We start from the raw sequence: 12,655 nt of genomic DNA, 5'->3' as shown, positions 1-12,655 counted from the left end.
CATTCAAAACTGCAATGAACAGCAATTCGACAATCTACAACTTCCATCCACGACAATTGTCAATGTGGCACTGAAGCAAAAGACCCATCTCAACCAGACGGCTTGCCTATGATCTACTAGCCGGTGTTAGCTAGCTGTTGCCAATCAAAACGAACACAGAATCCCGTTATTTTGGGGGATCTGTCACTATCTGTGAGCGCAACAATCAGTCAACACTTTACCTTGGACGTGAGATTTGTGATCAGTCGTATTGTCCTCTGCAAACACGAGTTAAAAGAGTTGACATGTCTCGGATTGCTAAAAGCTTGCAGACCACGGTCTGCGATGACAGTTCACACACTCCACGCGCCCCAGCACCGCCCACCACGTCTCGAAAACAAAGCATACGATTGGTCAGATCACGCACCACGGGTTGAACCTTGAGCAGATTGACGGGGGAGGAGTCCAATCGTCGGCGAGAGAGGGAATGGCAAGCGACCAATTATTGTGTTCTTCCTCGTTGATTTCATTTAATTCATTTCATTTAAATAAACAACGTCTAGTCTTAGCTGATACAACACTGCAATGCTTTTATTGTATTTTCACTTTTTTTTTACCCCTTTTTCTACATTGACTCTCTCAAGCCTGATTTATACGCTGCCGATCTATAGGCTTACAACGCGTAGCGATGCGACGCATTGTGCGCTTGTAGATCTGCTATTTTCGGCCATCATTGTCCATCAACCCCCCTAGTGATTGACTTTCAGAGGCCCAATCGCGTGCTCGCGACTGGGGCTTCTCTGGGCTTCTGACCAGTCACATGTCTCGGTGTCACGCGTAAGGCGGGATTTAATGGGCGTCTATCCCTCTCCACCACGCAAGCAAGAAGCAGTGTGTTGCCATGTCTGCTTATTATAAGCGACCTCTGGGGCTTCTTTTTCTATAAAGTTGCTTGTAATTAAATATTGGTACTGTAGTTGCAGGTTGCGTTTTTTGTTTCTAAAGTCTAGTTGCTTATTTGGGCTTGCTGCCTTGCTTTCAATGACTGTCGCTATTTAGTTGTATGCAAACATGCAGCTCATATCCGTCTGTCTGTCACACATATGCTCCATATGGCCACAAATGGAACGTCGAACAAATGTTATGTCGAAATATCGACAAGACCTCGACTTCTTGCCCTTAAGGCGTATTTAAACCAGTGGTTCTCAGATATTTTCATATCATGGTCATGGATGGACCTGGACCCCATCCCAAAATTAATATGTATTTATCCCTAATAACCACCCATCTGAAAATGTTTTGTGTCAGGGAGCCCCGTACCAGATTTGTCTCACTTTTTATTTCACGACGAAAATTTGCCTTTGTACAGTATAACGTGACCTTATAATAGTCGCTTTTTCTTCCCCTTGTAAACCATACACCTCCTGCAATTCTGAATCGATTAATTGCTTCTCTGCTGACTGAGCAAATATAATATGTAGCTGCAGGAGGAGGCGGTTTACGAGGCTTCTGGGCTTGTTTTCCTACTAGACCCGGTTGCTTATTTCTCTCACAAAATCTGGCAACGCTGGCAAGAAGTAAAATTACTGGTTGTCCACACACACACACGCACACACACACATACACAGTCTGCTAAACTGGGCCGGGCAGAGAAGTTGTTGTTCGTCTTGTTGAGTTTTGACGACACACACACGCAAAAAAACCGTCTCGAGACCTATGCTCGAGACCCATCATCATCACCATGACTTCGACGAACATGTTCCAGGGGCTGGACACCAACAAGCCCAGCTCGAGGTAATAACAAACATTGAGTCCGGGGTCCACTGGCTTCACTCGACGGAGTTATGAGGGATTACAAGTCAGCGTTGCATTGTTTTAAAGTTCAGTCGCCCTCCTTGCCAGCTATGCTTGTTTTAGCTCGTAGCGACGGCTAGCTCGTTTCTTTCTTGGCCTCGGTTCGTTGCTTGTTGTGTAACGCCTGGGTTCATTGCGGCAACATCGCACCCGTCCTCTGCGACTGGTTGGTCGGCGTTAGAATGGTGTCTGGTGGGACTGTCAGCGTGTATGGCAAGCTTCAACTATGGAGCTTTCTGGCTAGCTAAGCTAGCTAGTTAGCCTTCTAGGGGAACAGGTGTTGTGCCAACATTGGTAACCCCGTCAGAATCTGTTTCCCTATAATTTTTTAGGAGACATAATGGACAGGGCCTAATGAGTCAACATTCATACACCTTCACATTCCTTAGTTTTATGCTTTTATTTTATTTTATAGCGTATAATGTATTCTATGTATTTCACGTACTGGTTGAGACTTGAGAGTATTAATATATGATAATTGCCACAGTGGAGCTTCGGGTAGCCTTAGGCTACTTCCTACTTTTATCTGTTTTTGTACGTTAAATTGAGGTCTGCTTATTTAGACGTTTTGATCAACGATTGGTTAACCGGTCAACCCGTTTTATTTGCTCGCATGTGAATCCAAACGGGATAAACCGATGGGAAACTGATTCTGACGGGGATACCACATTTGACGCAACACCTACCAGGCGTTGCCCGCGGAGAGTGCACTAAGTGCAGCTTCTGTGTGCTTGTTCAGGAAGGCGCTGTATGGCCAAGCTCAAGTTTCTATTAAATCATCACTAGACCATTGAAAATGGCTATCTGTTGTATGTATATGAATTGTAAGGGTCCTCGAGCCATTGAAAGTATCTCCGGCATGACGTGCTTTGTCACTCCCAAGGCATTATCACATCATCACAAAACCTCGCCGGTGCGTCGACTACATTACACTGTTATGTTACTGTGGATGACTCCATCCACTGTCATGTTCCTCTCTCTGTCCTCATTTCCCTAGGCAAATACTACTGCTGTCTGTTAACGGTATTGCTTTCAAATTGATTATTAGATTGGGGAAACTATAATTTCAGCCTCTGGCATAGCCATTTTATCTTAAAAGCGACCGTTATTGCTTTGCTTTCTTTAGCAAAAGGCACCGTGGGAGGCAGTAGTGAGCACACTAGACCATTTTTGAGGACTACTATTTAATGGTCATTCCTAGCTAGGTCATTCCCAGTTCCCACCGGGCAAGATAAAGATGAAAAATATCGTTCTCAATTGAAGTGGATGCTCCCATCCACTTCAATTGAGAAAGATCTTTTTTTTTTTTTTTTTTTGTATCTTTATCTTGCCCGGTGGGAATGACCCTTAAAAGAGTAGTTCACCCACAAAATGACTTTTTTCTAATGATTACTCATGCAATGGAGACTTGAGTTCAATAACATTTTGGGGTTTTTGTCAGACATAGACAAAAACTAATAAATGAAACAATTACAGATGGTTTCCCCATCCAGTTCTATGCATTCGCGTCCCCATCCAGGGCCATGCATCCGGGTCCCCACCCCATCCAGAAACAATGGGGGTAAATTTACTATAATCACATTTTTGTCTTGGGAATGTGACGAATACAACAAAAATATTATTGAACTCAAGTATCTATGGCTTGAGTAATCAATAGAACATTTTGGGGGTGAACTACTACTCTAAGCCTTAATTATTAAGAAGGAATAGTTTTGTTCATGTTTGCGTAGTTTTGCCTGGTAAATTTTCATGTTTTCTTTAGCGCCTTTCTTTTCTCCAAAGCAATTTACATTGTATCTCAGATCAAACACAAACACACACATTCACAAACTGACGGCAGAGGAAACCATGCAAGGCACCAACCTGCTCATCAGGAGCAGTAGGGGTTAAGTGTCTTGCTCAAGGACTTGCAGCCAGGAGGAGCTGGGTATCGAACTGTGAACATTCCAATTTCAAGATGGCTGCTCTTCTTAACTCCTGAGCCACGCCGCCTCTGAAGGATGTTACTGGTCATCCAGAGTACAGTCCGGTATCTTCCTTTCATTAGAACAGTCATGGTTTCCAGGTCACATAAAAGTGATATGACTTCTTGGTGTTGAGCTGTGAGTAAATTCTGTTGTAATTTGAGCATGGACCAGAAAAGGTGTGAGTCATATTGTGTAAATGCATTTTTTTTAATTCATTTGTCTGCAGAGTGTTGCGGCCTCCAGGAGGTGCCTCCAGTAACCTGTTTGGTGGTTATGAGGATGACGCCACGCCATCAAGAAGGACCAATAAGATGTCCTCCACCATTTTTTCTCCAGCAGAAGAGGCCCAAGCTGGACCCAAACGCTCCAATCCCCCAGGTTAGACAAGACTACTAGCCAGTCAGGGCAAACAGACAAAAAAAGTCTCAAATGACCAGGGTGTGAAAGCCGTCACAAGATCCCTTCAGTACAATTATTAGCTCATTACCATTTTGACTTCGAAGTTCTTTTTAAAGAACCACTCATTAATCCTCATTTGCCACACACATCCCCTACACCCAGGAACCAATGGCACTTAAAGGAGTCATCCAGACCAAAACACATATAGGGTTAAATCTGCCTTTTATCATACCCCTTCATACCTGCTTTAGTGGATTTTTTTCATAGCTGCCCCTGTTGCTAGATTTCGGCTGCCCATGTTGCTAGATTTCGCATAACTAACACAGTGGATTGTCCTTAGGCTAGTGCGGTTATTTCTTTAGCGTCAAAGTTAGTATTTTTTTATTGGATTGTGTTTACACAACGTCCTGAGACCAACCAAACCGCTGTTTTGACCTCACAGGCACCCTTACTTGTCAAACGGCTTCTGCTCTGCACCAGAGCAGGGAGAGGATAGCCTAGAAAGGGAGGGGAGGGAGGGTTCTGTTTGACAAGTAAGGATGCCTGTGAGGTCAAAACAGCGGTGTGGTTGGTCTCAGGATGTTGTGTAAACACAATCCAATAAAAAAATACTAACTTTGAAGCTAAAGAAATAACCGCACTAGCCTAAGGACAATCCACTGTGTTAGTTATGAGAAAGCCCACGAAATCTAGCAACAGGGGCAGCCGAAATCTAGCAACAGGGGCAGCTATGAAAAAAATCCACTAAAGCAGGTATGAAGGGGTATGATAAAAGGCAGATTTAACCCTATATGTGTTTTGGTCTGGATGACTCCTTTAAAGGGATATTACACTTTCAAAAAACTTTTGGTCATTGTATGGTCTAATCAGGCTTGTATGAACACCCTGAACCGTTTTTAATTTGCTTCATTCAGTATTTAGATATTTGATGTAAATGTTACCAGCTCCAACACGCCCAGGCCCTCTCCACATACACACCCATTGTAACTTCAAACTCCATTTTAACCATGATAGATTCATCAAAAACACCCATTATTTTTTCTGGTGACTCATAATACCCTCCTAATACGTGAGCAGACCGTGTTTTTTCAATAACTTTTTTCTTTTATTTTTAATAATTCTTTGGGAAAATGGAAAACATTAAATACAATAATATTTTATTGAAAATAAATAATGGGATTACCACCCCAACTGCAAAATAACATGATCATTTTAACACCTTTTGGATGTTGTGTTTTTAATGCTATAGGTGGGAAGAGTAGTGGAATATTTGGGGAGCCTCACACTCCAGCTCAGCCACAGAAACCTGTACCTCCAGGAGGACCCTCCAGCAACATTTTCGGGGGACCAGAACGCACCCCTGAACAAAGCCCAGTCCGAGGCCATGCCAACAAGCCAAAGGTTAGGATAAGCTTAGCTTCGAACTGACTGCTCGCCCACCAAACTCAAAGCTTGCCAGGTAGCGTAGAATGCTCGCCAACTTGCTGTATCCTGAGTGTGTGTGTGTCATTGATCCTCAACACCTTTAGAATGTGTCTTTCCTTCATCCTGCTTACAAAACAGCACATCAAAGGGCACATTCAACACATCAAATGAAGGCGTTTAAACACAGGACTTACATTTGTATGAACACACACAAACTTCAATGAATTTGAGCACAACTGCGCCTTCTGATGTGAACACTGCACGCTCTGACAATCTCGTGCACACATGCACTTAACGAGCAGCCCTCATTCACGGCCAGGCTCTCACACACACACACACACACACACACACACACACACACACACACACACACGTTTCTTATGAAATACGTTATTAGTTATGGTTTGCAGGTGACCGGACCGCACCTCTGGGTGAGGGGACCAAAGCTTTGGGTGAGAATTCGTGCAAGCTTTGGGCGAGAAGTCGAGTTCTCCGACATTTCAGGGCGAGTGAAATATTGGGCGAAACGGACTGGTATTCAATGACAGTACCCAGCCAAAATAGGAAATCTTAATGCAGTGGAGTATATGCTGACCATAATTGATCATGGTTATTCTGTATGGCATAGGATTGATAAAGCTGTTTGACAAATGAAGAAATCAATCTTGAGGAACTTTCTTACAATTTTCCTTTTTTCTTTTCTTTTTAAGGAAAACATAAGTGTGGTTGCTGAGCCTGAACCACCAGGTGAGTTTTTAACACAACTGAGTACAATGTTTTGTTTCTGCTTATAGATTTGTATTATTCCTTTTATTCACCTCATTCAATACCATTTTATATTCTACTTTTTAATCTGGGTTTGTCAGCTCTGTCCAGATCAGCCCATTAAGGCTGTTAACTGAGCTCAGATTACATTTTTACAAATACGCTTATTTCTTCTATTCAATTATTATATTTTGCATAGAATGCACACAATGCAAGTTCTGTCAGAACTGTTCAGTACAGTTGTAACCACAAGAGGGCGCTCGCAGACATGTCAAGAACAAACTTACAAAGATAACATCAGTTGGTTTAAGGAGCAGTACAGCCTTGCTGTTAGTGGGGTTTTTAGATGAGTTTTGTTCAGGGATAAATTGCACTTTAGGAAAAGGTACTAGATTCAAGAATACATTGCAGATTCTCTTATTGAATGCTGCAAGCATTCAATTGTCATAGCCTAGTATGTATGTCAGTCTGTCCCTGCAAAGCTGGGCATTGGCCAAGCTTCGTGGGACTTTTAATGAAATGTTTTTTATTTTATTTTATGATTTGGTCACATATACAAATACAGATTTATTTTTTTATTTTTTAATACTTCCACACTTACACCTTCTTCTTGTTTCTTCAAGTGCCCCAGGCCACAGTTAGTCAAGTGGAGGTAAAAGAAGTGCCTGTTTCCCCACCTGCCCCAGTGCCAGTCCCAGTCCCAGTCCCAGCCAAGGAAGAGCCTGCCCCAGTCCCAGTCCCGGCCAAGGAAGAGCCTGCTCCAGTCCCAGCCTGTCCTAAGCCAGTGTCCTCCCCATCCACCACTCAGGTTGAACCGCTTAAGGACCACGAACCCCACTTGGGGCCCCGGCCTCGCTCTCACAACAGGGTCCTCAACCCCCCAGGAGGAAAGTCTAGTGTTGTCTTCTACTGAACACCCTCCTATATGACACTGTCCCTTGTTTTCTGTCTGTGCACCTCTCCCTGTCGGCTGTCGTACTCAACCTATCTCATTCCAACTTTATGTGTGTCCTTTCCCCTCCATTTATTTCAACTGTACGATCAGGAATATTGGCCCCTTATGCTGAATTCTTGATTATGACTGTTGTTCATAACTTCTTGCACTTTTTGCCCCAATCCTTGGCCCTCTCTTTGTTTGTAGCTTTTACATTCTGTGAAACATTTAACAATCATGCGTACAATCAACAAACAGGCTATCTTCAATCTAATTACTGAAACTGACATAGTTCAGGCATTCAATGTGACGGTTATGTTTTCTTAACTTTTTTTCAACAAGTTCCATGTTGGTCAAAGGCACGGTTGTTATGTCAAATAAAACAAATGATTGGCTTGTTTAGTGTTCTTGGGCAATCTGCAGACAAATCTATATATATATTTTTTAAGTGGGTCTGTGTACTCAAGTGTTTGTCACCATTCATTTCCATAGATCATACTTACGATGAGTATGTAGACCCATCTATGTAATGCTTTAAGATGCCTTAGAGTTAATCCAATGGTAATGTACCAAATGTTTATTTGACCCCTATTGAATAACCATCAAAGGGATTATGCCAAATAAAAGCTCTGGGTAAGCTTATTGTTGACAACGGATACTTTGCCATATTACAGAAGTATCGCTTTCACTTACTCATCCTTTGCAACAAAGTTTTAATTTTGATTTCCTGCTGCTGCAGGTTAGAACACTGATCAAGGAGAAACACCAACATTTTAAACAAAGATGGTCGACATTGCCCACTTCCAAAGTTGCCTGTTTCCTCAAAAATTTAATTTTCATTTTGTCACATGTTGAGGCCGAATGTATTTTGCGGGTATTCTGCTTTGTCATCATTGCTTGCTCTGGAGAGAAAATGCTCCTCGCTCAGGGTAGGCCTCTGTTTATGTTTTAAATTAAAACGGCTGAACACAAGTGAACTCTGGAAAAGTGCATGGCCGACTTAAGGTGTCAAAACTTGGATGTTTTCACAGACCTACTTCATTTACTGCACATGTTCACGGTATTCAAGTGCCAGCCTTTCCCTTGAGTGTTGATGTGCCTGGCAGGCAATGAGCACAGCAGAAGGACAAAAAAAAACAACCTGTGTATTGCAATAAAATGTTATTTTGCAGCCTGAGTATGTGTGTCTTTGACTAATGGTACAGTTCACTCCTCCTACCCCTTCCGGGTCCTAGGCCGCCAACGAGTGATCTCCATTTATCTGTGTTGAGCTGTTCTCGCCAGTTGGTTCCAGGTCATCTTCATGGTCTTTAGTGTCTGCCTCCAGTTCTCTGTGCCAGGTGTTTGTTGGGTGGGTGACCCCTTTTCAGCCTGCCCCGTGGGTTCCGTTTTAGGGCTTGTCTAATGATGGCACTTGCAGGGTTTCGATAGGTGTGGCCTATCTTGTGCCATCTGCGTTTCTTTATTTCTTCTGAGAGAAGCTGGTTGTCTTTCTGGTATAGTCTAACTCGGCACTATTCAACCTGTGGCCCGTGGGCCACATGCGGCCCTTGCGACATGTCTATGAGGCCCATCATGGTCATACCAATAGAAATATATTTGTTCATACTTTCAGTGTGGACTAATCATTTCTGATGTCATTTTTCAGTTTCTCTCCATACACACTATTTTTGTCTTGTTTTATACAAGACATTTTTGCTATTTTGTTTGTTCCAAAAGAAGAAACTTCATAATTTCACGATGAAATGTAATTATCATCCAGAATGTTGCTGTGTACAGTGTACTAGCAGGCAGATTTTACTAGACCATGGGAAAAACAGTATTCCGTCTACCTCCAGTCTTTAGGGTTTAAGTGGTTAACACAACATGTTTGGCAATCTAAACCTCGTCCAAGAGATATCTGCCTTCCTGCATGACTTTTGAGTTTCCCCACTTCATTCTTCAGTGGGAAATTCCAGGGGTCCCCAGCAAAATGATAGCATGAAAATCAGTTTAAACATGTAACAAAATAAACAAACTATTATAAAATGGCCCATCTACCAACTTACATTAACATTTGAGCTCAAATATTTCAACAATTGCTACACATCTTTACAAAACGTGTGGATATAGGCTAGCCAGTAATTTAAGTCTGATAATGGTGTAGTAGTAGGCCTACTGTGTATGTTCAGAATACTATAGCATTATTTGTTTCTGACTATTTCCCAAAGCATAGCCTACATGTATTATTATTTATTTATTTACCTCTTGGAAAGAAAGAGAAAAAAAGCAGCCAATTTAGCATTGAGGTGCCCTGGCCCACTATGTTTCTGTGCCCACTCAGTCTGTATGTAGTCTATTACATTTGGTGTGTGTGGGGGGTGGGGGGGGGGGGGAGCAGAGCAGAGGCGTTTATTGGGTATGGCAAGCTATGGCAGCTGCCATACCTTGGCTACAGGGGGAAATAATAAAATGTACTATCGTGCCTGTTGCTGAGGTATGGCAACATGACTGGTGTCTTGCACGCGCGCCCTAGCTTTTTCTGAACTGACGCCGCTGGGGGGGAGTGGGGGTCTGTCTGAGAACCACCACAGTATAGTGGGTGACAAGGCAGCCCGGGGAGCGAGCGGAGCGTGCTCAATGCAGGGCTGTGTGACGTCAGCGCAGACACGGTCAGCTGGCAAAACGTCCATGTCAGAACAGAATCCAGGGAGGAGAGAGAGAGTCCCGTCCGTTCCGTTCCGTTCCCCCCGTACGTAGCGCTGCCGGGAGACATCGCTGGCCCTGCTGCTGCTGCCTCCGCCGCGCTATGCCACCACGTCGTCGGCATTCAATAACGGAAGAAATGATGTTGTAAGCTGCGAACTGGGCGTCGCCGGCTGCGGGGAGGGGGTGTATAGTATAGGCAGCGCCTACATCTATTTATTTACATATTTATTTATTTATTTGAGTCTGACTGCCAGTGCCAGTAATGGCTGGGGTCCACCTTTGCGGCTGCTGAGAGCGAGAGAGAGAAAGGGGGAGAGGGAGGCAGCAGCAGGTGCATTATTATTAGTGTCGAGGGCATTTCGGTATGGCGAGGGCCGATCCACAGGCTGGACAACGCGACGCGCATCATCATCATCCCCGGGACCGGAGGGGGAAACGGTAGCTGGCTGGGTGGTGCGTTCAAAAGGACCGTTCTTCTTCTCGTCGAAGCAGAGCTGCTGCCGCTGCTGCGACGCAGCCGTGGTTTGCCGAGGCTGAGGAGGAGGAGGAGGAGGGGGCCCTCTCTTTACATCAACATATAGGATCCTAAACATCTCACTATACCCTGCTTCAAGGTTATTATGCGCCGTAAACACAGCCGCCGTCACATTCTGTGGCAATAGGTGTTCATGTTGTATCTGATCGGCCCCGGCTGAAATATGTCTTAAATGCCATTTTCTTGATCCATAAGGAAAAGACGTGTGTGATTACATGCCCCCCTTTTCTGTTTCGTTGATTGGCTCGTTATAACTCCCTTATAGCCTAGCATCAGTACAGTACAGCATAGGCCCGCAGCTGTTCCACAGCAACATCTCCTGGAACCCGAAAGCACCACCACAACATCCCCATCCAGAGACAGTGGTGTAAGGTAACTAAGTACATTTACCGGTACTTATATATTGTAGGCTTTTACAATTTACTCCACTACGTTTATTTAGAAACTTTAGTTAGGCCTACTATAGTTACTTTTCAGATTTTGATTATGTTTTATTACAAAACATGTATTAACCCCATACATTTCGACCAATTTGAAAATAGCCAATCTACAAGCTCACAATACATTGACATTGTGAGCTTGTAGATCTGCCATTTTATACATTTGAAAACTTGAAATAGGACATTCTGCCTAAAGGCTTAATTGTTGTGAGCATGTAGATCGGCTATTTTCACAATTTCTGCCTCTTAATATTTTGAAATTTGGCCAATGTTTAATTTGTCATTTTAGAGGTATTAAAAAGTCCTTCATTTGTCACTTTAGAAATGTGCATATACCCCCTATACACTTAAACTTTAAGTTGGTTTGTTTACTGTTGAGTAAACTTTAAGTTGGTTTGTTTACTGTTGAGTGAGAAAAAACATTATTGGGGCACCCCCCAAAATAATGGTTGACACAGGTTGAGAAACACTGAAATAAATGTGAGTACCTTTCCCACCACTGCCCAGAGACGGCTCGCCAAGATGTCGATGATGGAGCTCCAGCTGGACGAGGTGGTGTACCAGGACGACTACGGCTCCGTGTCCGTGATGTCGGAGCGCGTGTCGGGCCTGGCCAACAGCATCTACCGGGAGTTCGAGCGGCTCATCCGCAGCTACGACGAGGAGGTGGTGAAGGAGCTCATGCCCCTGGTGGTCAACGTGCTGGAGAACCTGGACGCCGTGCTGACCGAGAACCAGGAGCACGAGGTGGAGCTGGAGCTGCTGAAGGAGGACAACGAGCAGCTCATCACGCAGTACGAGAGGGAGAAGGCCCTGCGCAAGCAGGCGGAGGAGGTGAGTTCATATACTGTGTACACCATCCATCCATCTTCAACCGCTTATCCGGAGTCGGGTAACAGACTAACAGTTACAACTGAGACCTCCAGATTTCCTTATCCTGAGCAACTTCCTCCACTTCCTCAGGGAGTATACCGAGGCGTTCCCAAGCCAGTTTGGATATATAATCCCTCCATCTGGTCTTTGGTCTGCCACGGGGTCTCCTCCCAGTGGGACGCGCATCGAGGACCTTCCTAGGAAGGCGCTCGGGGGGCATCCCTACTAGTTGCCCGAACCACCTAAGCTGACTCCTTTCCAAGTGTAGGAGCAGCGGTTCTACTCCAAGTCTCTCTTGGGTTACTGGACTTCTTACCCTATCTCTAAGGGAGATACCAGCCACCCGTCTGAGGAAGTGGTTCTCAAACTATTTTGGTTGCAGTACACCCTTATACTGATTTCTGAAGCCAAGTACCCCCTTCACCTGAGTACAGCATTTTGCTTATACAATTGATATCAAAAGACCAGTTCCAACGCCAATATGTTCAAAATAAAACACCATAATGGCACATAATCATTGCTTTCTATTCAACAATAGTTGTACTAGTCAAGGTATTGATGTAATTTGGTTTAACAATTTACAGATGAGCAGGTTCACACAAAGACTGTCAATGTTTCGTCATTACCCATAACATTTTTAGTTTTTTAAATCAAAATTTCCCATCCACTGGGCCGAGCAAATAAGCGGTCTGATCGGCGGCTTCTCCCATTGCGTGCACTGGGGTTTGTTGACTGTTGGTTGGTGCACTGGTATTTGGGGGCGTCACACAGCCTGAAAAGTTTGGAGACCACTGAC

General features: G+C 44.0%; 2 protein-coding genes across 21 annotated transcripts in view; both read left to right on the top strand.

The window, feature by feature from the left end:
• The first annotated feature begins 1,598 nt into the window (after positions 1–1,598).
• jpt2 (Jupiter microtubule associated homolog 2) lies at positions 1,599–8,488 on the top strand. Of its 2 annotated transcripts, XM_080724718.1 has the most exons (6): positions 1,599–1,773; positions 4,027–4,178; positions 5,449–5,600; positions 6,035–6,076; positions 6,335–6,371; positions 7,013–8,488. In XM_080724718.1, exons 1-6 carry the CDS (start codon positions 1,721–1,723, stop codon positions 7,300–7,302), a joined length of 726 nt encoding a protein of 241 aa, XP_080580844.1. In that variant the 5' UTR covers positions 1,599–1,720; the 3' UTR covers positions 7,303–8,488. The 2 variants fall into 2 exon arrangements, with proteins under 2 accessions (XP_080580844.1, XP_080580845.1); XM_080724719.1 differs by lacking the exon at positions 6,035–6,076.
• A 2,005-nt stretch (positions 8,489–10,493) lies between these two features.
• The window catches only part of mapk8ip3 (mitogen-activated protein kinase 8 interacting protein 3), a gene marked incomplete at its 3' end in the record, with an annotated part of 53,573 nt that continues 51,411 nt past the window's right edge, over positions 10,494–12,655 (top strand). For all 19 annotated transcript variants that reach the window (XM_080724034.1, XM_080724036.1, XM_080724046.1 and 16 more), the window contains exons 1-3: positions 10,494–10,625; positions 10,812–10,918; positions 11,494–11,820. In XM_080724034.1, the coding sequence (XP_080580160.1) occupies positions 11,509–11,820 (312 nt within the window). In that variant the 5' untranslated portion in view covers positions 10,494–10,625; positions 10,812–10,918; positions 11,494–11,508. The remainder of the gene's footprint in view (positions 10,626–10,811; positions 10,919–11,493; positions 11,821–12,655) is intronic.

This window comes from Nannobrachium achirus, assembly GCF_963921795.1.
Source record: "Nannobrachium achirus genome assembly, chromosome: 4".
In the NCBI taxonomy this organism is placed as follows: Eukaryota; Metazoa; Chordata; class Actinopteri; order Myctophiformes; family Myctophidae; genus Nannobrachium; species Nannobrachium achirus.
The sequence above is the reverse complement of the archived record's forward strand: the minus strand, read 5'-3'. Positions and strand labels throughout refer to the sequence as shown.

What these genes read in the sequence shown, in the direction of transcription:
- jpt2 (XM_080724718.1), top strand. Translation starts at nt 1,721, where the DNA reads ATGACTTCGACGAACATGTTCCAGGGGCTGGACACCAACAAGCCCAGC. An exon ending in CAAACGCTCCAATCCCCCAG is followed by an intron (nt 4,179 to 5,448) that starts GTTAGACAAGAC and finishes TTAATGCTATAG; the next exon opens with GTGGGAAGAGTAGTGGAATA. An exon ending in TGAGGGGACCAAAGCTTTGG is followed by an intron (nt 6,077 to 6,334) that starts GTGAGAATTCGT and finishes TTTCTTTTTAAG; the next exon opens with GAAAACATAAGTGTGGTTGC.